Source organism: Theropithecus gelada, chromosome 10 (genome assembly GCF_003255815.1).
Source record: "Theropithecus gelada isolate Dixy chromosome 10, Tgel_1.0, whole genome shotgun sequence".
Classification (NCBI taxonomy): domain Eukaryota; kingdom Metazoa; phylum Chordata; class Mammalia; order Primates; family Cercopithecidae; genus Theropithecus; species Theropithecus gelada.
In genome coordinates, this window is record NC_037678.1 from 51,609,888 (window position 1) to 51,633,508 (window position 23,621).

General features: G+C 40.7%; 3 protein-coding genes across 9 annotated transcripts in view; 2 read left to right on the plus strand and 1 right to left on the minus strand.

Moving 5' to 3' along the window:
* The first annotated feature begins 85 nt into the window (after nucleotides 1–85).
* On the plus strand, nucleotides 86–19,533 carry DPM1 (dolichyl-phosphate mannosyltransferase subunit 1, catalytic). Of its 4 annotated transcripts, none has more exons than XM_025398340.1 (10): nucleotides 86–283; nucleotides 3,299–3,398; nucleotides 7,193–7,226; nucleotides 8,924–9,000; nucleotides 9,086–9,111; nucleotides 12,306–12,401; nucleotides 13,133–13,213; nucleotides 13,409–13,477; nucleotides 17,795–17,909; nucleotides 19,156–19,533. In XM_025398340.1, exons 1-10 carry the CDS (start codon nucleotides 123–125, stop codon nucleotides 19,258–19,260), a joined length of 864 nt encoding a protein of 287 aa, XP_025254125.1. In that variant the 5' UTR covers nucleotides 86–122; the 3' UTR covers nucleotides 19,261–19,533. The 4 variants fall into 4 exon arrangements, with proteins under 4 accessions (XP_025254125.1, XP_025254124.1, XP_025254126.1 ...); XM_025398339.1 differs by having other exon boundaries at nucleotides 90–283; nucleotides 13,133–13,237; XM_025398341.1 differs by lacking the exon at nucleotides 13,133–13,213 and having other exon boundaries at nucleotides 90–283.
* On the minus strand, nucleotides 9,695–23,546 carry LOC112632595 (circumsporozoite protein-like). Its single transcript, XM_025398343.1, has 2 exons — nucleotides 22,935–23,546; nucleotides 9,695–10,459 (listed from the first exon to the last, which is right to left on the minus strand). Exon 1 carries the CDS (start codon nucleotides 23,478–23,480, stop codon nucleotides 23,031–23,033), a length of 450 nt encoding a protein of 149 aa, XP_025254128.1. The 5' UTR covers nucleotides 23,481–23,546; the 3' UTR covers nucleotides 9,695–10,459; nucleotides 22,935–23,030.
* ADNP (activity dependent neuroprotector homeobox) overlaps nucleotides 23,165–23,621 on the plus strand; it is a 42,766-nt gene continuing 42,309 nt past the window's right edge. For all 4 annotated transcript variants that reach the window (XM_025398336.1, XM_025398335.1, XM_025398338.1 and 1 more), the window contains exon 1: nucleotides 23,165–23,552. The gene's annotated coding sequence lies outside the window, so the exon portion shown is untranslated. The remainder of the gene's footprint in view (nucleotides 23,553–23,621) is intronic.

Here is a 23,621-nt window from a genome sequence, read left to right on the forward strand (position 1 = left end):
TAGAAGAACTAGCGCTCAATCACACAGATCATCCCCCGCTTCCGAATTTGGTACGGTCCGACCCGTCCTTTTCCGCGGCGCATTTACGTAATTCCGCTTCCGGCGTCTGGCTCAGTTCCGCCATGGCCTCCTTGGAAGTCAGACGTAGTCCTCCCAGGTCTCGGCGGCAGCTGGAAGTGCGCAGTCCACGACGGGACAAATATTCGGTGCTTTTACCCACCTACAACGAGCGCGAGAACCTGCCACTCATCGTGTGGTTGCTGGTGAAAAGCTTCTCCGAGAGGTAGCGCACCAGGTCTCCCTCCCCGAGGAATGAGATGAGCTGGCTTCCCCGGCCCGGGTGTCTGCAGCTGGCTGCGCGAGGCGGCCCTGTCCAACCTTCTTTGCCTCACGCAGGAAGGCCCAGGGATAGGGCCACCCTGTGAGGGAAGCAGAGACAGATGCTTCTTGGGTTTTCTTCGTGTCCTGGGTTCTCATTCCTGCCCTTGGGTTTTGTGAGACACTCATTTATTATGAAGTATTCGCGTCCCCCGCCTTTTCGTAGAAAGGTTGGCCACTCTTTTACTTGGAAGCGAGGCTGAAAGCGTGACCCCACTCCTCCCTCTAGGCGGTCAGGATCTGCGGCAAGAGCCAGGAGTCCAAGCGAGAGCGTTCACTCTCCACTCCGGTGCCGAGTGCTTATATAAGCATGAGGTTTGGTGTGTGGGGGTTAGGGAGCTATTGCTGGGCACGATAGCCTTTCTGGAAAGGAGAGAGCAGAAGGGCATCTTCGCTGATCACTGGTGGATGTTTGGTGTGATTGTTAGAACCGGGATGGGGGGGTGGGTGGAGTTCGAATTTGGAAGTGTGTTAATGCAGTGTTTTTAAAAACTGCAAAAAGTCCTGGAGTCAGTACGGAGTAACTTGTTTTACGATTGCACAAATGGGATCATGCTGTGAAATCTTTGAATACTTTTTTTCATATTAATATATCGAAACATAGCAAATTACTTTGGAAGTTAGGTAACATTCCATATGGCTGTGTTATTTAACCAGGTCATGGCAATGAGCTGGATTATTTCCAGCGGCTTTAGGTTGTTTTTGTTTTTTGACTTTTGCTTTGCAAATAAGAACAAGGACTTTGTTCACACCATATTTTCCAGCTAAATTTAGAAAAGTGCTTGACACATAGCGGTGCTCCTTTATTGCATCAATGTTGGCAGCAGACACACACATACTTTTACTTGTGTACTGGGGATAAATGATTCGAGGTAGGATTGCTAGGTAGACAGAAATGTGCTTAAAATGGACAGTTATTGCCAAATTGCTCTAAAGAAAAAAAGGGTTGTACAAGTTAGGACTCTCCATTCTTCACAATTGCTCTAAAGAAAAAAAAAGATTGTACAAGTTAGGATTCTCCATTCTTCAGAGTGCCTGTTTTCCCATCAGCCAGCCAGCCTGAGCATTATTAAACTTGACATTGCTGGAAGTACCCGTTTGTGAAAACCATTGCTGTTTTGATTGTATTTCCTTGCATAACTGCCTGCACATGCCTTGCCCCTCAAAGTTTTAAAGTTTTTGTTTTTCCTGTTTACTATTTTAATTTTTATTTTTATAAGTGGTAAATTAAAGAAATTAACTGTCATACAACCGATCTCGTTCAGGGCTTGTATTCTAATTTTGCAAATTTTTTTGTTGCCTTAATTTTTTTATGTAGTACAGTTTATCTTTACTTTTAATGGTTTGTGAATGAATCTTTTAAGATCAAAATGGAGTTTGATAAAGGAAACAAAACTTTTCTTGTCAGATGCAATCAAATTACCTGAAGTTAGCCCAGCTTGGTATCTTTAAGCTGCCTCACCCTCAAGTGGTGTAGCTGCTTTGAAGTGGTAGGGGACAGTAATTTGCTTTTAACGACCCCATTTTGTTTATGGAATTTCTCTTTCAGCACGTCTATTAAAATCACCTTACATATTTTGGCATGTAAAGGCACCAGCGCCCAAATTTAAGGCACAGTGGGAAGCCAAAGTCATTGTGTCTACTCTTGGAGAATAGATAACACAGGGTTTTGCTTTCTTGTCTTAAAAGTTTGCTGGGGCTAACTTGTTAAAGCCTTTTAACAGTGGAATATGTTTTCTGGTTGATTTTCTTGCATATGTTTCTTAGAGCAGGACCAAGAGAAAACGGAATGTTATGTCGTAGGTATTGGGCTGTGTCTCTTCTTCTTTCTCCTTAACTTTTCCTTATAAAATTAATTTTTAAAATGTCTTTGAAAAGGGAAGGAGTAGGGGTGACCGCATGTACAGCCATGTAGTATTTATCCACCAAGTATTGTGTTGGTTTGTTTTTAGACTAGAAACGTACCACCTGAGGTTAATGGGAAGTAACGTGTTAATTCTGAAGCGCAGTGGAATCTTTTGTAATGCTACTCTGCTTTTGTTTTTTTAATTTGATAATGTGAAGTAATAGGCACAACTATTTGAAATTGTGGTTTAAGATTGTGTCACCATTCTAAAATAGGTTTTTTTAAAAGGTGAAATTAAATCAGATTGATATTTGATTATTCTATTTGGATCAAATTAACAAGAATAATCACTCAGAGTTACTCAGTTTGGTTTGAGTTAACGTGTAAAGTACTTTTGAAATATTTTATGTAACTAAGATTTGCTATTAAGGTTCAGAATTCTATTTCCGAAGTAGGTAATAAAATTTCATATAGCTAGGCATGGAGGCTCATGTCTGTAATCCTAGTACTTTGGAAGGCTGAGGCGGGCAGATCACGAGATCAGGAGATCGAGATCATCCTGGCTAACACGGTGAAACCCCGTCTTTACTAAAAATACAAAAAATTAGCCTGGCATGGTGGCGGGTGCCTGTAGTCCCAGCTACTTGGGAGGCTGAGGCAGGAGAATCGCTTGAGGCCAGGAGACAGAGGTAAGCCGAGATTGTGCCACTGCACTCCAGTCTGGTGACAGAGCAAGGCTCCATCTCAAAAAAAAAATTTGAGACTCCATCTCAAAAAAAAAATTTCATGTGATACATGGGTCATTACCTGATTTTCTTTTGAACTAAAATGTATGTTCTCTGGGTAAGAATTCTTTAATATCTCAGGACATTAGCATGTTTCAGCAACATACTGGGTTTGCAGGTAAAGTACTAAATATTTGACATTTATTTCATTTGATAATTGAAGTTTTCCTCAATGATCAATATAGCAATAAATCTCCACTTATACGTTTAAGGAATTAGTAATTTTTAAATTACTTTTAAATTTGAGAACACTGTCATCAATTATTAATACAAATTTAATTTTTTTTAGTGGAATCAACTATGAAATTATAATCATAGATGATGGAAGCCCAGATGGAACAAGGGATGTTGCTGAACAGTTGGAGAAGATCTATGGGTCAGACAGAATTGTAAGTTATACGAACATTTTTCTGTCATATGAATTGTGATTATGTAGGGGAAAGATGAGACATGAACAATGCTTAAATTCAACCTATTTGTTTAGAAACTGAAAAGATAAAGAGCAACTTAACACAGTTGGGATTTAAATGCATTTTCGTTGTCCGTAAAATTTTACGTATCTTTGGTATGTTGGGTCAATGGTCATTTTACAGCAAAGAGTGTGCTTTTGGATAAACTCTGTTTATGACTAATTCTGCAGGTAAATATTCTTGAAGGGCAAAAATTAAAGCATGATACTGAATTGACAAGGAATATTATAGAATTGGGTTGTAATTGGTAGTGTGTGTTTTTTAATCTTTCTTGTTCCCTTTCGGTAAGTATTCTCATATTTTCATTAGAGAATACTGCCTGAAATTAAGAGCTTGTAGGTAGAAAAAGTTATTGTTTTCTTGTGAAACATTAATGACTTCTCAGAGTACTTGGCATTTTTAGTCTATAGAATAGTCTTGTGGAAGTAGATTGACTTCCTTAGTTCTAAACTTTAGATTTTCCTACTGCACCTTGAAACTTGTTATTCTAATATAGAAGTTACTTAGGCAAATACAGAGTTTATTTTATAATGGCTTCATGAATTTTATTTTTGGTCACAGGTTTGGATTTATAAGTGTTTATGTATGCTTGTGAGTGCTTTTATAATTTATATTCATAAATAATTGCAGACCAGAGTTTTTCAGTCTTGGCACTATTGACGTGTGGACAGATTAATTCTTTACTGTGGGGGTTGTCCTGTGCATTGTAGGATGTTCAGCACCATATCTGGACTCTCCTCACTAGATGCCATTAGAAACCCTCCTCCCCACTTGGCAACCGCAAATGTTTGGATATTGTCAGATATTTCCTTAGGTGAAAAATTATCCTTTGCCTCCAGTACAGAACCATTGGTATAGAGAAAGAAGTTCCTTTGAGAACCTTTATTGTTATTTACAATTCAAGAAATGGTAAATTAATCATCATTTTTAAAAAACAGTCATCTGGTCTTGATAAATCTCAGTAATAGAAATACTTTCTACTTAGAGGTCAGTGTCAGTTGTATGAGGTCTTGGTGGCAAAAGTTCTAAAGGAACTGTGTTACTCACTACATGGTAAATCTATACTAGAAATTCTTTCAGTCTGTCTCACAGATGAGTAACTCAGGTCTGTCACACCTCAAGTCTTCTCTGAAAATCTTCTAATGGATAGGAATACAGAAGGAGGTAAAAAGTTGACAAATTTTCAGGCTTCTAGCAGAGACTTTCGGTAATGCTAGGTTCGAATTTCTGGCCAGTAGCTCCCCAGGTTTTCTTTTAGAAGCCCAGGGTGAAGGCCACTGATTCACAACATTCTGAGTTATGTGCTGCCATTTAATCTGGGACCATCAACTAGACAACATTTTGAATACTTTTGTCATAAAACCTCAGTCTTAGGATGTGATCGATTGATTTTAGGGAATGGTTACTAAACCTTTCAAATTTTGAAACAAGGTTGTCTTCAAAGACATTTTTCCTATCAACCTGATAAAATTCAAAATGAGAAAAGAATTTGCATTCACTGTTGTGATTTCCCTCTACTACCAGATAAAATTCCTTATTCATTCATTGTTTTATGATACTTAAATAAGTTAAAAAGAAAGTGACTTCAAAAAAAGAAAAACAGTATTAATCCATGCTAGGGATGACACTTGCTTTCAGTGACATACGTATGTTTAGTTGGGAAGATGAGGGATTATGGAAACCATGTTAGAATACCTCAGATAAAGTATTCACCACAGATGCTTTGTCAGCCTTTCAAACTGGCTGAAATGAATCTTTCAGAAAAGAAGCCAAAGAAGATATTTTTTTAAATTCTGTAAGTGACACAACTGAAGCAAGAGGTTAGGTCATTTTTAATGACCTAACTAGGTAGGACCATAGAGAAATTTGGGGCACTTACTCTGAACTATTCACAATGCTTACAAGGCAGAGATCTGAAATTGTGAAGGACTTCAACTGCCCTATGTTGATTGCTTCTCTTATGTTTGGTTTATGTAGTTTGTTTTATCCCCCAACTTGAGATCAGATAAAGTCATTGATATTTTGTCATATTTTCTTGCAGCTTTATTGAGGTAAAATTGACAAAGTTACATATATTTAAAGTATATAATGCGATGGTTTGATACACGTATACGTTCTGAAATGAATACCACATTTGGAGAATGAATCTGTCCATCACCTCACTTAGTTACCCTTGGGGGCGAGTTGACAGTAATGAGGACGGTTAAGATCTGCTCTCTGTAAATTTCAAGTATATAATATGATACTATTAACTATAGTCACCAACCTCCAAACAACCTATGCCAAGACTACACCAGCCAAAGCGCAACACACAATTGACCCAATAACTTGACCAACGGAACAAGTTACCCTAGGGATAACAGCGCAATCCTAGAGTCCATGTCAACAATAGGGTTTTATGACTTAAAAATTTTTAAATATGAGGACAGTGCAGTAAGTGTAGAGGATTTTTTTTTAGCAGTTAGAGTTAGATTGTTACCAGCTTAAAATAGCCTGTTATCACTATAAGATGGGTTTTGTAAGTCTCTTGGTAATCATAAAGGAAAAGCCTAAAGTAGATTCACAAAAGATAAAAAGTAAGGAATCAAAGCATGATAGTACAGAAAATAATCATAAAGGAAAGGAGAAAGGGACAGAAGCAAAAGATCTACAAAACAACTAGAAGCAATTAACAAAATGGCAGTAGGAAGTTCTTACATATTAGTAATTACGTTGGATATAAAGGGATTAAATTCTCCAAAGACCTGGAGTGACTGAATGGATTTTTTTAAAAAGAGCCAACTATATGCTTCCCACAAAAGACTTGAGTTGTAAGGACACACATAGACTCAAAGTGAAGGGATGGAAAAAAACATTCCATGCAAATAAAAACCTCCAGCAGATTGCATGTAGTGAAAAAAAAAAAAAATTCATCCTGCTTTAATTGAAAATGCTTTGTTGAGAGATTTGCAGTCAGAGGCAACCTGCTTATATACTGGCAAGTGTAGAAGGGGACAAGATAGACAAGACATGCTCACTAATGAGTCTACCTGAACCCCATACCTCAGAAACATAGGGCACAGTGAGAACTTTGGCATTCGACTTTTTAAGTGTCCAGCCAAAAGGAAAAACTAAATAAATAAAGTCAGGCTCCAATTATTAAGCAAAAATATTAAGAAGGACTAAATAATTGACAAATAAAAAGAGAAAGAATTTAATTAGGAATATGACATGTCCTTGGACCAGTAGAGGAGATGAGGTCATCCAAGCATAAGATCAAGATAAGTTAATAGAGGAAGAGTGATATTAGTATTCAAAACCCAAAGGGAGTTGAGAGAACAAACATCAGATTTCCCAAGAAGGTGTGAAATAATGAGGTAAGTCCTACATTTTTCTAGGAAGGAATCAATAGGTTTAAAAGGAAATTCAAGTATAGATGTAAGGACATGTTATTTAAAATAGAGTGAGTGACACCAGAAAAAAAAAATTTTAATTTTGATTGTAGGGTCGGGGTTAAAGAATGTTGCTTTGCCTCAGAAGCTATGTTAAACTATTTGGTTTGTTACCAAATGCTTTTTTTTCCCTTTTGGCAAAAAAACATTAACCATACTCTGCTTTAAGTTCTAACAAGTGCAACTATATTTCTATTAAAATGAGTATGCACTTTTGAATAAAATAAAATTTAACATAACATTTCTGTTTCTTTGTGTAAAATGCTGTTTCTTATTTTACAGCTTCTAAAACCACGGGAGAAAAAGTTGGGACTAGGTAAGTCACGGAACCTCTAACCCCTCATACCTGCTACTTGCCTGGTGACATGATCCAGTGTGTATTTGCCCAGTTTGGAATAGGGCCAAAATACAGTAACTTACTGTGATGGTTTTTAATGATCTTAATGACATTTAAATGGTATAACTTGGGTTGCCTGTATAAGTCAAGGCCCACTCAGGACAATAGAAACCACTGTAAGTCTTTCGGTGTAGGGAATTTAATACTGAGTCGCTGGTTACACTGGTGAAGGAGTTCCTGAGAAACCAAATGGAGCAGTGAGGCTACTAAGATTAGTAACAGCTGGAGGTCACTGCCACCCCTAGGGATGGAGCAACAGCAGGAAGAGATGTTTTAAGAGCCTAAGAACCTGGGCTGCCCAGAGGGAGCTAGAATGATGGGGTGGGGGCTGCCTGGCAGGAGCTAGAACTGTGGGAAATTCCCAGTCAGAGGTAAGGGTTTCTCCATGTTGGTCAGGCTGGTCTTAAACTCCCGACCTCAGGTGATCCACCTGCCTCAGCCTCCTAAAGTGCTGGGATTACACACGTGAGCCACCGCACCTGGCCAATTTTTTGTATTTTTAGTAGAGATGAGGTTTCACCATGTTGGTTAGGCTGGTCTTGAACTCCCTGACCTCAAGTGACCACCCATCTCAGCCTCCCAAAGTGGTGGGATTACAGGCATGAGCCACCACACCCAGCCGATATTCACTTCTTAACAAAATAAGTTAGAAGAGTTCAGCCTTGCTTATAAAACACCTGTGAGGTGTCTGGACTAGAGAATGCAGGAATCCCCAAGTCCTGCTCCTGACCAGTTAGCCTAGCCTGCCAAGTCCCTGTGGGACTTTGAGGCATGGAGCTGGCTAAGTAATTATCAGCAAGGCCTTTGGCCCCAAATACCAGAGCAGGGATCTAGCGTACCAGGCGTACGGTGTAAAAGACAGTGTGTGGCTTTTGTGGAAGTGGACTTAGAGGTAGGAAGAGCAGAAGCAGGGAGGCTTGTTAGGTAGTCATCTAAGCATCAGAAGGTAGCACCTGGAACTAAGTGACGATCGACAAGAAAGAGGGAATTGAAATGTTTTGGGTGGTGAATCAATAGGACTTAATTATAGTTTAGAAGTTATGGTTAAAAGTAGGAAATCAAGAGTCATCTCTAGACCTGTGGATGGAGCAATTGGATAGTTGGTGCCATTTCCTGGAGAGGTGGCCTGTAAGAGAGAGGTAGAGAATTGGAAGATGATTTTGCGATGTTATCTTTGAGATTTCTGAAATACCCACAAGGAGATGTTAAGTAGGAAGCTGATTTGTAAATGTGGAGCTCTAAGGAAGGGTCTGACTTCATCAGTCTCTTAGGGGGATGCTAAGGAAACACCAGATGGGTTTTTAAAGCATGAGAATGTGATAATTGCTACATAATCTCAGACTTTTGAACTTATAAACTATTTGCTCAACTGAAATAGAGGTATGATCTTTTCTATTAAATTGACATCTGAATGGGGGTGTGTGGCCAGCTACCTTCTTGATTATATATGTAATATACATGAACCTGTGTACTTAAGGTGAAAAATACCGATTTATTAATACCACTTTTAGAGGACTAATGTATGCTCTTCAGGTGCTGAACAGTTTCCTCCATGTTCAAATGTATATGTTAAGATTTCTGTTGACTTTCTTGAATGGATATACTTTCATTTTTAGGAACTGCATATATTCATGGAATGAAACATGCCACAGGAAACTACGTAATTATTATGGATGCTGATCTCTCACACCATGTAAGTGGTATGTTTCTTTATTAGCTATTTATGATAATCTTAGCCTATTTTACTGACTTTACTGTTTATTCTTTCCAAATTTCAGCCAAAATTTATTCCTGAATTTATTAGGTAGGTACTATTTCTAATATTTGAAAGAAATATGACTGGAACCGTTTATCTTACTGGTTTTGGGCTTATTTTCATTTTTTATTAAGCAAAAATATACGTACTATTTTTTTCTATCAAAAATATAAACAAAGCTTGGGAGGTCAAGGCAGGAGGGTTGCTTGAAGTCAGGAGTTTGAGACCAGCCTGGGCAACAAAACAAGTCCTTATCTCTACAAAAAAAATAACAAAAATTAGCCAGGCACAATGGCATGCGCCTGTAGTCCAGCTACTCAGGAGGCTCAGGTGGGAGGATCACATGAGCCCAGGACTTGAAGGCTGCAGTGAGCTATCATCATGCCTCTGCATTCTAGTCTTGGTAACCCTGAGACAGAGTGAGACCTTGTCTCTAAAATATTTATCTGTATAGATAGTAGACACACACACATACAACACACATTTGAGACTAAATGATGTACTTTAGGAGTCCTGAGGAGCAAATCAATAGGTAGTTCCTTCATTAATCTGAATTCTTTCAGACCACAGAAAAAGGTGGAAGACGGCTTCTTTGATAAATGGAATTAAGCCTTGAGTTATTAGAGTAAAACACCATGAACAAAAGAGTTTATTCCAGGAATGCCAGAATGGCTCATTATTGGTGATCACTCATAATTCATTCATTATCTTAACAGAGTAGTGTGGTTAACTCTGTAGATGCTAAAGGAGATATTATTTACTACCATTTTCTAGTTAAAACTTTAAGAATAGAAGGAAACCTCTTAAGCATAATAAAAATAACCCAGTCCTAATACAAATATCACACCAAATAGTGAAATGCTGAATCATTTCCAGTAAATTCATTAAGATAGGCATGCTAGCTATCATTAAACATGGAAATGTTAATACAATAACACAAGAATTTAGTTAAATATTAGTAAAGTATACATAATTTATTTGTAGGCAATATAATTATATTCTTAGCCCAAAGATCACAAAACCTCTGTGAATAAGATTTTGGAAGCTGTTCTGAGTTTAAGCTAGATACACAAAAACAATCAGATTATTGGCCCTCCAGTTTAGAATAGTTCAGGGAGTTCCCGCTAACATCTAGGGAAAAATTCAAGCTCATTCCCTCGTCCCTCAAGCCCCTATGTGTTTGTTGGCCTCTGCCTCCCTTTCTGACCTCTGTCTTGTGCTCCTTCCTCTGTCTTGTGCTCCTTCCTTTCCTTTCCATGCCATAAGCATGCTTCTCTGCCTGAAATGCTGTTTCCATGCTCCTTGATGACCGTCTGCTGCTCATCCTTCGATCTCTGCATAAAGTCACCTTATACCTTTTTTGCTTATATCTCCAGTGCGCAAAAGCCTCTTTAACCTGTAGAGTAGAAAATGGGCAAAAAGATACAAACAGACCATCTATAGGAGAAATCCAAATGGCTAATAAAAGAAGACGTTCTTCCTGGGATGTAGTCAAGGAAATAAACACAAAATAACTGCGTGTTACCATTTTATTATCCATTAGTTTAACAAAATTAAAAACTTTCAGAGCAGTAATATCCAGTACCAATAAGATGGTAAAAAATGGACATACAAATATAAGTTGCTATAACCCTTTTGGAAAATATGTGTTCGAATTTGGGAAAACACGTGTTAGAATTAAAAATACTCAGGCTTCATTTGGGCAATTCCAGTATATTCCATTTTGGGGAGTCTAAGCAGTTTATAAAAATGTTTATTGTGGCCAGGCACAGTGGCTCATGCCTGTAATCCCACACTTTGGGAGGCCGAGGCAGGTGGATCATGAGGTCAAGAGATAGAGATCATCCTGGCCAACATGGTGAAACCCCGTCTCTACTAGAAAAACAAAAAATTAGCCAGGCATGGTGGCACTTGCCTGTAGTCCCAGCTACTTGGGAGGCTGAGGCAGGAGAATCACTTGAACCCGGGAGGTGGAGGTTGCAGTGAGCCAAGATCTCGCCATTGCACTCTAACCTGGCAACAGAGTGAGACTCCATCTCAAAGAAAAAAAAGAAAGGTTTATTGTAGCACTGTTTATTGTGGTTGAGAGGGTGGGGCACCATGAAGACAACCACAGAGGTGTGTGAGTTGAATATTCTATGAAGTAGTTTTGCAACTATTAAAAAGAATAGGAAAGAGCTCTCTTGACCTATAGGGATGTCTATGATTCCATGATTGCATTGTTTTTGTTTTATGATGGAAGCTCGATCTGTCATCCAGGCTGGAGTGCAGTGGCACAATCTCAGTCACTGCAACCTCCACCTCCCAGGTTTAAGCAGTTCTCCTGCCTCAGCCTTCTGAGGAGCTGGGAATACAGGCACGTGCCACTAAGCCTGGCTAATTTTTGTATTTTTAGTAGAGATAGTTTCACTATGTTGGCCAGGCTAGTCTCGAACTCCTGACCTCAAGTGATCCACCCACCTCCCAAAGTGCTGGGATTACAGGCGTGAGCCACTACATCTGACTCCATGATTTGTATCGTTAACTGACAAAGGCCAGGTCACAAAATGTACTTTTTTTGCATTCCAATTTTGTAAATGCAGACAAAAATCCTAGGGGTATATGTGTGTCTTTATCTTTCTGTAGGCAAAGAAAAGTGTGGCAGGACATCAGGCTGTTTTTTAGTATTATTTGCTTCAGAGAAGGCAAGAACAGAATGGAAGGGTATTGGGGAAATTGAAAGACAAGGTCTTCCATTGTCACCCAGGCTGGAGTACAGTGGCACAATCACAGATCGCTGCAGCCTCAACTTCCCTGGCTCAAGCGATCCTCCCGTTGCAGCCTCCCAAATAGCTGAGACTAAAGGCATGTGCCACTGTGCCCGACTTTTTTTTTTTTTTTTTTTTTTGAGATGGAGTCGCCCAGGCTGGAGTGCAGTGGTATGATCTCCGCTCACTGCAGCCTGCCTCCTGGGTTCAAGCGATTCTCTGCCTCAGCCTTCTGAGTAGCTGGGATTACAGGTGTCCGCCACCACGCCAGGCTAATTTTTATATTTTTAGTAGAGATGGGGTTTCACCATCTTGGCCAAGCTGGCCTTGAACTCCTGACCTTGTGACCCACCCGCCCCGGCCTCCCAAAGTGCCGGGATTACAGGTGTGAGCCACTGCACTCAGCCTGTGTTGGCTTCTCTTAAAAGTTTTGTGTAGCTCATGAAAATGACATTGAAATGGCTTTTTCTAATTGACAGCTAATTTATTCTACAGGAAGCAAAAGGAGGGCAATTTTGATATTGTCTCTGGAACTCGCTACAAAGGAAATGGAGGTGTATATGGCTGGGATTTGAAAAGAAAAATAATCAGGTAGGTACATGTGTTACAACTTCTTTATTAGTATAACTACTGGAAGTGTATTCATAGCAAGTATTTGGATTAGCTATCATGCTGCCTGGGATTTGTGGGATCAGGTTATAATTTCCGGTAAATATTCCCAGATAGTTTCTTACAGTTTTTCCTGTGATTAGAGCCTGGATGTTTTTTATTAAGGAAAAATCAGTATAAACCTTTGGACCTTTGGTAGAAACGGCCTCATTCAGCAAAAGTTACTATACTGGACCTCCAGTTTTAATTTATGTGACCTGTTCCATACTTGTAGACTAAATATGTAGGGTTTCTCTCCATAATTATAGTGTTATTTTAATTAAGATCGATTTCAGACAGACCTGGGTTAAAGTCTCAGCTCACTGCAACCTCTGCCTCCTGGGCTCAAGCGATTCTCCTTTCTCAGCCTCCTGAGTACCTGGGACTGTGGACACGCGCCACCATGCCCGGCTAATTTTTGTTTTTGTAGAGATGGGGTTTCACCATGTTGCCCAGGTTGCCCTCGAACTCCTGAGCTCCGGTGATCCGCCTGCCTCAGCTTCCCATTAGCTGGGACTACAGGCACGCACCACCATGCCCAGCTAATTTATGTATATATATTTGTGTTTTTATATATATGTATTTAGGTTTACATATGTATTTATATATATATATATATATATATATATATATATATATATATATATGTATACCTTTTTTTTTTTTTTTGGTAGTGATGGGGTTTTGCTAAGTTGTCCAGGCTGGTCACTCCTGGGCTCAAGTGATCCACCCATCTTGGCCTCCTGGGATTACAGGTGTGAGCCACCGCACCTAGCCAGGTCTCCTTTCATTGACCAAAAATTTCTCTTTTGTTCTAGATAAATAACATTTTTATGAAATTAATGTTACATTTATGAAATTAGTATAGCATTTTAACACTGTTCTTCAATGTGTTTCTCTTGTTTATAAATTGTATTTTGTAAAGAAAATCTGATTGTTTTATTTGGCAGCCGTGGGGCCAATTTTTTAACTCAGATATTGCTGAGACCAGGAGCATCTGATTTAACAGGAAGTTTCAGGTACAGTGAAAATTTCCACAATTTTTATATAACTTCTTGGCTGACTTCTTTACAATGGATATTTTAAAGAAACACTTTACATTTCCACCTTGTATGCATACTGGGATACTAAAAAGGCAGACTAAAATTCCTAAAAGTTGCTAATGAAACCTAAACATATCGGGAGACATATTGTGCTTTTCCTTGAAAAAGTTGAAGGCAGTTAGGTTTGTGTGCTTTTTAACATTAGTATTAAGGCTCAACTGCTCTTTGGAATGTTGCTATTACTGATAATCTGTTCCAAAGAACAGCACATACTTCAGTAATTTTCTGCATTTCATATGAATACTAACAGCATTGTCCACAGAAAAGGTTAAACTTTTTAATATTTATATAGAGCTCTCTCACTTACCTTGTTCTCCATGTTTAAGGAAATTTTTGTTGTTGTTTAATTTGGTCAAAGCTTCGGTCCCTCTGAGTTCTGTGTGTCTGTTTCTGGGTGTATGGGGTGGTGGTCTAGATTTGCTGTAGTAGATGTGAGCTGCTTTGTGTGACTGACCATGGCAAATGACAAAACTTGCCAGATTTTTTTTTAATCTCTGAAACTATAAAATGCCCCTGCATCTACTTTAGTGGCCCCAAGCCCCCCATACATTACTTAATAATTTATATTCGTTGATACTTTTTTCCACTAAATAATGTTGATTGTTCGGTCCTTTGCTTGATGCAGGAAAATTTAAGTCCTTAAATGTGAGAATTGACACGCACACACACAAATTAGGACCTGGCTGTTGACAGTCAAAAAGAAAAATGAAGCCTCTCTGGAACGAAAAAGCAAATAGACTGGAGAGCTGAACTTGGGGATGAAAGAGAGGGGAGGCTATACCCTAAGGCTAAAGAGTCATTTGTGATATGATGAAGATCTCTGATTGCGGATGGGCGGTGGCTGGTGGATGGGCAGTGGCTTGCGCCTATGATCCCAGAACTTTGGGAGGCCGAGGCATGTGGATCACTTGAGGTCAGGAATTTAAGACCAGCCTGGGCAACATGGGGAAACCCTGTCTCTACTAAAAATACAAAAATTAGCCGGGTGTGGTAGCGTGTGCTTGTAATCCCAGCTACCCAGGAGGCTGAGGCAGGAGAATCGCTTGAGACCCAGAGGCAGAGGTTGCAGTGAGCTGAGATTGCGCCACTGCACTCCAGCCTGGTGACAGAGGAGGACTGTCAAAAAAAAAACAAAACAAAAAAAAAAGGCTGGGCATGGTGGCTTATGCCTGTAATCTCAGCACTTTGGGAGGCTGAGGCGGGTGGATCACAAGGTCGGGAGATCGAGGTCATCCTGGCTAACAGTGAAACCCTGTCTCTACTAAAACTACAAAAAATTAGCCGGACATAGTGGTGTACCTGTAGTCCAAGCTACTCGGGAGGTGGAGGTTGCAGTGAGCTGAGATCGCGCCACTGTACTCCAGCCTGGGCAACAGAGCAGGACTCCGTCTCAAAAAATATATATCTCTCTCTCTCTCTCTGATTGCCACGTGGCAACAATGCAAAGAATAGTGGCACTCACAAAATCTCTCTACAGAGGGAAGGGCCAGTGTAGATTTCACAGGCCACAGTTTTGATGGTTTTGAATAAAAACTCAGGGTAACTGGTTGTGGAGATAGAGGTTGTGAAGAAAAACCCACACGGAGAGGAATGGGGTGAGGGTGCTTTGCTGCATCAGAACCTTACAAGGATTAGTGGAGGGGATGGGGTTGAAGGATGGCCTGGGAGTTCTGGATTTTCATATATTGAGAGCAGTGATTAACTGTGTTCTGTATAAATGACAGAGCAGCCAAACAGACAAAAATGAACCTGTTAATTGCAGAATTTTTTTTTTTTTTTTTCTTCTGAGACAGGGTTTCGCTCTTGTTGCCCAGGCTAGAGTGCAATGGCACGATCTTGGCTCATCACAACCTCTGCCTCCTGGGTTCAAGAGATTCTCCTGCCTCAGCCTCCCGAGTAGCTGGGATTACAGGCATGTGCCACCATGCCCGGCTAATTTTGTATTTTTAGTAGAGATGGGGTTTCTCCATGTTGGTCAGCCTGGTCTTGAACTCCTGACCTCAGGTGATCCTCCCACTTCGGCCTCCCCAAGTGCTGGGATTACAGGCATGAGCCACCGCACCTGGCCCAAAAAACTTTTTAAATAGTTAAATCTCATTGTCTTCTCATTTGAGTGGTGGTTTCTTAAATACATGCATTAAAGTTCACTTGTCGGTAGACAAAGTTCATTTTTGTCGTTAAATCCCTAGATTTAGGAAGCAGGTGCTTTTTACTAAATAAGAAAAGGAATCCTGGAAAGGCTGCAGTCTAATATAAAGCCATTTAATAGCATAGATCACCTGGATCCTAATCCTATTTATGGGATTATATGGCTTCATGTAACATTTTACTTTACTGGCCGCAGTGTTAAATATATCATGTGGATGGGGAGGAGGGAGGTGGCAGTGAAAAGAAATCTTAGAAAATGATTCTTAAGGGGAATAAAGCAACTCTTAAAGTCAGGAAATATTTCATAGCCTAATCCCAATTTTAAAGTAATGCTGGCTGGATGTGGTGGCTCACACCTATAATCCCAGCACGTTTGAGAGGCCAGTGATGGGAGTATATCTTGAGCCCAGGAGTTCAAGACCCCAGCTCTGGCAACATAGTGAGTCTCCATCTCTACAAAACCTAAAAAAAAAAAAAAAAATCTAAATTATTCTAAATTATTTAGCAAATATTTAGTGACCTTTCTTGCTTAGGATAAATATTTAATGGCCTTTCTTGCTTAGCATGGCACGGTGGCACGTGCCTGTAGTCTCAGCTATGTGGGAGGCTAAGGTAGGAGGATCTTTTGAGCCTGGAAAGTTGAGGCTGCAGTTAGTCATGGTTGTGCCACTGTACTCTGGACAACAGAGTGAGACCCTGTCTCCAAAAATACAAATATATAAATAAAGGTAATGCGGAAACATTGTCCCATCGGTATCATAGTTCTTCGCAGCCCACCATCCCAGTGCTCACTCCCCTAACAGCATCTGACATATTATATATCTTTATTGAGTTTTTAAGTTCACTCCCTAACACCAAAACATAAAATAGTACCTGATACTCAGTACATTGGTCAATAAATATTTGTTATTGAATAAATACTGCTACCATCAGATTCTCCTCTCTCCATATTTATTCCAAATTTATTCCTTTGAATCCTTAAGGAAACTATGTGGATAAAGGAATGCACACACTAAGCTGTTATGTTTTTCTAAGGGCTGTACTGTCCTATACCCACTTCATAGTCAAAAGATAAGGTCGCGTTAGAAGTCTGAGGGAAAAAAATGTGGATTCAGAGTGAAACCCTGAGGCATAGTAGGTCCAGATAGCCTTAACTTTGAAGAGAACAAAATTACACCAAACTGCCTCTTCCTGCTTTCTCCCCTCTCCCCACAAAAAAAGGTAGAAATCGCTGCCTCCCTACCAACTGAAACACTGATCTTTTAAAACAAACAAACAAAAAAAAAGTAAAGTGTCTGTGACTCTGAAAATAGGGAGCTCCCTGCTATTTCGTTACTGAAGAAAGTGCTTGGGTTTACCCCTGGACTGCCCAATTCCGCTATCTTTGTAAATCTGGTGTTTGGCCTGCAGTCCATCTAAAGTTAGGCTGCACATTCACCCGCTGTTAAGTGTCTATCTGTGACCTCAATTGGTGATAGGTGAATCCACCAGGATTGTTTCTATCCTGTGATGCCTCGTTCCTGTTTTAACCAAGCTTCCCAAGCTCATCCTAGAGCAACTTAAGTTTATCCTAGGGAATTTATAAAGGAAATCATGAGAAATTGAAACTCATCATAAACATTTATTGGGAAATGACTGTTAATACGAGATTCTTTCTTGTCATCTAATACATATTGTTGCTTCATCATCATCTGTCCACCCAGTTGTTTCAATATTTGGAACAGTTTCTTTCAACTTTAAATTTTAGGAAAATCTTAAATAATGATGGTTCTGCATCAAATGATTCATTTTACTGTATTTCACTAATTTCTGATAGTATGATGGGAAAATAATTCTATAAAAGATATTGATAATTCATTTTCAAAATTATTCTAAGTTATTTAGCAAATATTTAATGACCTTTCTTGCTTAGGAGAAATGTATCATAATCATCAAGTGTGCAAGCTTTTCTGTTTACCAATGGCAAGCTTTTCTGTTTACAAAGTTTTAGGCTTTATACATACCAGTGAACTCTTTGAAAGGTCAGGATACATGTAGGCACGTGTATTTATCCAGATGTTGATATATATTTTTGATTTCTTACAGATTATACCGAAAAGAAGTTCTAGAGAAATTAATGGAAAAATGTGTTTCTAAAGGCTACGTCTTCCAGATGGAGATGATTGTTCGGGCAAGACAGCTGAATTATACTATTGGCGAGGTACGCAACTGATGCTAAATAGTATGTCATGTTCCTGGTAAAGGAGCAGTAAGGTTTAGAATTTTTGTAATAAAAAGTTTAACTTCCATAACTGCTAAATTGTAGAGGTCTTCTAGTTGTTTAGAATATTCAGGCACAAAGGGTAAAAATTTACATTAGTACATTTGAACAGTAAGATTTAAAACATTAACAGTCAGCATTCTCTTTTAAATAATTAAAAGTTCCTAGGCCGGGCGCGGTGGCTCAAGCCTGTAATCCCAGCACTTTGGGAGGCCGAGACGGGCGGATCACGAGGTCAGGAGATCGAGACCATCCTGGCTAACATGGTGAAACCCCGTCTCTACTAAAAAATACAAAAAACTAGCCGGGCGCGGTGGCGGGCGCCTGTAGTCCCAGCTACTCGGAAGGCTGAGGCAGGAGAATGGCGTGAACCCGGGAGGCGGAGCTTGCAGTGAGCAGAGATCCGGCCACTGCACTCCAGCCTGGGCGGCAGAGCGAGACTCCGTCTCAAAAAAAAAAAAAAAAAAAAAAAAAAAAAAAAAAAAAAAGTTCCTGGTACTTTCTCAATCCTAGCCCTTTCTTCTAACCAGTCAGCATTATGGACTGAGTCTCTTTGCTTCTCTTCTTTTTGTCACAGCCAATGGCCACCATACTTTAAAATGAATGATGAGTTCTGTATGTCCATTTCCTGTTAGTCAGTGAAGATCAGGAATTACAGAGCAAGGGAGTGGTGATCTGTACTATTTAGGGCTAGTGAGTGAGCTCTTAGGGTAGGGAAGACTCTCCTCATTTAATAGTAAAACTCTTACTCAGAGCAAGAAAATACCTAACCTGGAATGTCACTTTTCTTGTAGAAGTTACAAGCTATTTTACTTAATGCTAAACCATTATAGCTAAATTTGACAACTGAAAAATCTGAGCAAAAGGCCATTTTACTTTTGGAGTATAACTTTTCCTTGAAATGCCAACTGAAACTTGAGTAAACCAAGATAATACCTAGAATCAGTGCTTTTTAAACAGTTGTAGGTTTGGTTCATATGACCTATCTTTAGATAATGCATGTTTAATTTTAAAGACTTGGAGATACACACAGTTGCTTTAAGAATCCCCTAATTTTATACTTACTTTAAGGACCTCTGTTATAGTACTAATCCTATTTCTGTTGTGTTGGTAATGTGGTATACCTGCTAAGCTGCCTAATTTTTTTTTAAAAGACTAACGTTAATTTTATTTTTTTTTTAACTAGGTTCCAATATCATTTGTGGATCGTGTTTATGGTGAATCCAAGTTGGGAGGAAATGAAATAGTATCTTTCTTGAAAGGATTATTGACTCTTTTTGCTACTACATAAAAGAAAGATACTCATTTATACTTATGTTCATTTCAGTTTATACATGAAAGAAGCCTGGTTACTGATTTTTATAAAATGTACTCTTAAAGTATAAAACATAAGGTAAGGTAAATTTCATGCATCTTTTTATGAAGACCACCTATTTTATATTTCAAATTAAATGATTTTAAAGTTGCTGGCCTAATGAGCAATGTTCTTAATTTTCGTTTACATTTTGCTGTATTGAGACCTATAAATAAATATATATGGTTTTTTTTTTTTTTGCATAAAGTATTGCTGCCTTCATTAGAGTATGTGAATGTAGAATTTTTTACATGGGGAATAATTTGAAATAGTCTTTATTAAAAACTGGAATCATAGACCTTTATACCTAATAGGTATCAGAAGTAAGATAATGTTATCTGATGAAATGTTTGTGGCTGTGTCTGTAGGAATTGAAAAAGAAATACATACCTCTGCCCTTTCCTTAAAAATGTATCTCAAATTTCTTAAACTAGAAAATGCATTTAGAGCAGGCATTTACAGTTGGGTTCTTTTCAGCTGTTGAATTGATTAACCATTTCATCTACCAAAGCAGGTCTATTTAAAATGCATATTGTGAATTGGGAAACAATTTGGCAGCAGTTGATTACATAGCCATTTTTTTCTCTTTTGAGCAATAACCTCTATCAGTAAGGAAAAATATTAATGACACTGAGGCAGAAACTTTAGCTGCTACAGTAATTATTAAACATCTTACTGAATTATATAACAATTTTTTCCTCAAAAGACTTGTTTTCATATTAAAGACCCTCAGCAAAGCTCACATCCCTACTAATTTGAAAAATCTCTGCCTTAAGCTCTTCTCTCCATTTAGAAAAGTGTTCTGCCAGTTAAAATTCAGGCTAAGCTATCCAGTAAAGCCAGGGCAAATATTACGTTTACCCACTTTCTCTAAAGTAGGTGTTTCAGAAGAGATCAGTTAATTTCTAACTGTAGCATAGGTTATGGTCATGTAGTATCTTTTAAAATTTGAGTAAGGGCGTGCTTTGAGCAAGTAAGTTTAAGTTGACTTTCTTCTGGAAATAAAAGTAAGAGGTGTCTCTAAATTATTTATTGAACAATATTCGTAATTACTAGATTTTCCTGGCTTAATTTGGCTGCTGAAGAAATTGAGGCCAGGCACAGTGGTCCATGTCTGTAATCCCAGCACTTTGGGAGGCCAAGGCAAGAGGATGGCTTGAGCACAGGCGTTTGAGACCAGCCTAGGGAACATAGGGAGATCCTGTCTCTACAAAAATATAAAAAAATAAGCTGGGTGTGGTGGCACTCACCTGTGGTCCCAGCTACTTGGGAGGCTGAGGTGGGAGGCTCACTTGAGTCTGGGAGGTCAAGGCTGCAGTGAGCTATGATCATGCCTGGACAACAGAGTGAGACCCTGTCTTTTTTAAAAGAAAAAAAAATTGAAAGTCTAATTTTTCATTTGCATTTCTGACAGATTCTACCAGAAATGAATCCCAGACTATAAAAGCTCTGGTGTCGTTTTGAACATTAAAACCACCCGTTGAACCCATAGTACACATTCCAATAAGGACCACTCTTGCTCTGTTTCCCTTATGTCCAGAACTGTCCAGCTGGCCGGTGAGGGACCTGCCTGCCTTGGGGAAGAGACTTCTCTCCTTCATAACAAGAAAATTCATCAGTGCTTGATGTGAAATTAGTTTTAAGCTAAGATAATAGAAATGTCATCTTCTCAGGTTTTTTGGAGTGGTTAGATTTCATTGTTTCTTAACCTAAACTCAAAGTTGAGTTCTCAGTGTCAAGTATGTGGAGCAGAAATTAAGTAACAGCCTTAGAGAACCTACTATAGAGATAGTACTGCCTTCTCAGATACTCACTAAGTAGATAATGTTTGCCCTTTAAATCTTTTCAGTTATTCCCACAATCATTATCACAACACTGTCACTCTTGGAATTTACCATAGAGAGTATTTGAGCAGTGAAGACTCAAAGCATTTGGAAGTCATTTAGAAAAGAATCTGGAATATTTAGATGCATTTTTGTAGTAAATCTGGTGCTGAAACACTGTAAAATTAAATATTTACATCTGAATTCAGCATCCCATTTTGCTTTGTAAATGAGGCCAAAGATGAAATCCAGATGTTTTCCCTTTGTATTTGTATTATCACTATATGGAAATCTACGTATATCCAAGGAAAACTAAACTTAAACTTACTTTATTTCATTAGTTTTTGTCTGTCTTCTGCAGTGTGTAATTAGATTCTTTATCTTAGTTCTCTGAATCAAATGCTTTGCCCCAACCCCTTTTTCCACGACTTTTTTCAGCTGTTTTCCCTTGAAGTACTGACTTGGTTTTTAAAGATACATTTTATCACAGTTGCAGAAATGCGTTGTATAAAAGTTTGTTAAACAGGGCTAACTGAAGTCTTAGGCGTTGAACAGCTATGTGTAACCACAATTTATACTACTTGCAGCGAACTCAGATTATTTTCGGATGTTAAGTATGGCCTGAAACTGTGTTAACTTGAAATGTAAAGAAACAGCAAAGGACAGGTGTATTTACGTAAAAATCAACATATTAAGGAAATAGGCTTGGTTAATTCTTCAGTATTGACATCTATTACTTGTCAATACATTTAACCAAGCAGTGATACTTTAAATCATAATGATACTTTAACCAACCTTTTAAGGTTGGTTCAAACGTGTTGAGGAGATAATGTATTGGTTGGGATTGACCTAAATATACAAGGCAACCATGTGCTGTTTTATGCTACCCAGATTGCGGGAGGACCAAAAGCTATGTCCCTGGGACTACAAAGTGTGTTGTTTTAAGGATCGTGCAGAGAGCCAATGCGCCTGTTGGCAACATCACTTCTCATCCTGAAGTTTCACCAGTTGGGTGGCCTCAAGGCACTAGGATTCCTTTTTTTTTTTTTTTAATTCAGGTCAAAGAGAAGAGTCCATCCTGTGACTGGGAAGAATGTCAAGTCACAGGGTAACGGCGGACCTTAATAAAATCTCGGCCCCTCTGCACCGAATACCCCACTAGGAAGGGCTAAGGCATCCATGGGGTTGTGTCTCATCTCAAGTCGCTGTGTGAAGCACGAGGCCCTCACACCTCATTTAAGGAAGGAGGCGTCAGGGGCGACCGGCCAGGTGTCCCGGCGCCTTCCCGCCGCTTCTCAGCCGTGGAAGCACGGGCATCTGAGCACGTGGAGCCGCCCCAGGCCGCCCCGCACACCCCTCCCGCCAGATGTAGTCCAGGCCCAGCTGGGCCCGCGCAGGGATCCCCAGCACGGCCACCTGACTGAGTGCTGGGCGTGCTGCGGCCCGCTGCTTCTGCCTCCGCCGCCGGCGCTGCGGCCAGAGGAAGGCGCCCGCCAAGCACACGGGCCCCGGGAGCGCACTGCGGCCATTATCCGCGGCGCCTCCTAGTGGGTCAATGGCAAATCCGCCTGGTTCTCGCGAGAGCTCCCCCCTTCAGTGGGGATTATATAATTTCCCTCAGGCGGGGGTGGGGGTGCTGGGAGCACCCTCCCTCAGGAAAAGTTAGGTGCAAGCACAGGTGGGAGTGAGAGGAACCCCCCCTGGGGAAAAAGGGGTTAGGGGTGCTGTCTCCACTGCCCCCCCTACTTAGCTGGACAATGAGTCCTCTTATGCTAATGAGGTACTTACGTCACTTCCGCTCTTTCTCGGCCGCCATTTTGGCTAGGGCAGGTTCGGGGACTCGGTCCGAGGCGCTTGTATTGTCTGCTGAGGGGAGACGCGGGATCAGCCCCCTCCCCCGCCCGTTGCCGCCGCCGCCGCCGCCGGCCCGGTCTCCCCTCCGCCGCCCGCCGGGATCCATGAGCTGAACTCCCGCCCCCCCGGCCGCCGCCATCTTGTGCCCCCTCCCCCTCCCGCAGGCAGCGCTAAGGGGGATTTTGGCGTCTTCTCAGACACAGCTCCCTCTCTCGGTCCCCGCTGCTGAGGAGCGAGAGGAGCGCGGCCGCCGCCGCCCGCGCCGGTGAAGCCGCCTCTCCCACACCCTCCGTCTCCTCCCTCCGCCCCTCCTTTGTCTGCACCGCTCGACGACGCCGCCGCCGCCCGCCGCTCTGCTGCGCCCGCCGCGCCCCCCGGCAGCACCCGCGGCCGCGGCGCGAGCCGGAGTCCGCCGAGCCGGAGCGCGACGAGGCCCCGGGCGCGCCCTCCCCGCTGTCGCCACCGCTGTGCCGCCGCCATCCGCCCGCCGCCGCCGCCGCTGTCCGGCCCCCGAGCACGCCGGCCCCGCGCGCGCCTCGAGGCCGAGTCAAGGTAAGCCCGGCGCCGCCGCGCGCGGACCCGCGGCCCTGCCCTGCCTCCCGACCCCGGCCCGCGCGGCCG

Bases quoted from the DNA above. Each gene is read 5' to 3' on its own strand.
- DPM1 (XM_025398339.1), top strand. From the start codon at position 123: ATGGCCTCCTTGGAAGTCAGACGTAGTCCTCCCAGGTCTCGGCGGCAG. The intron at 3,399-7,192 runs GTAAGTTATACG...CTTATTTTACAG, and splicing joins TCTATGGGTCAGACAGAATT to CTTCTAAAACCACGGGAGAA. The intron at 7,227-8,923 runs GTAAGTCACGGA...TTTCATTTTTAG, and splicing joins GGAGAAAAAGTTGGGACTAG to GAACTGCATATATTCATGGA.
- LOC112632595 (XM_025398343.1), bottom strand. From the start codon at position 23,480: ATGGCGGCGGCACAGCGGTGGCGACAGCGGGGAGGGCGCGCCCGGGGC.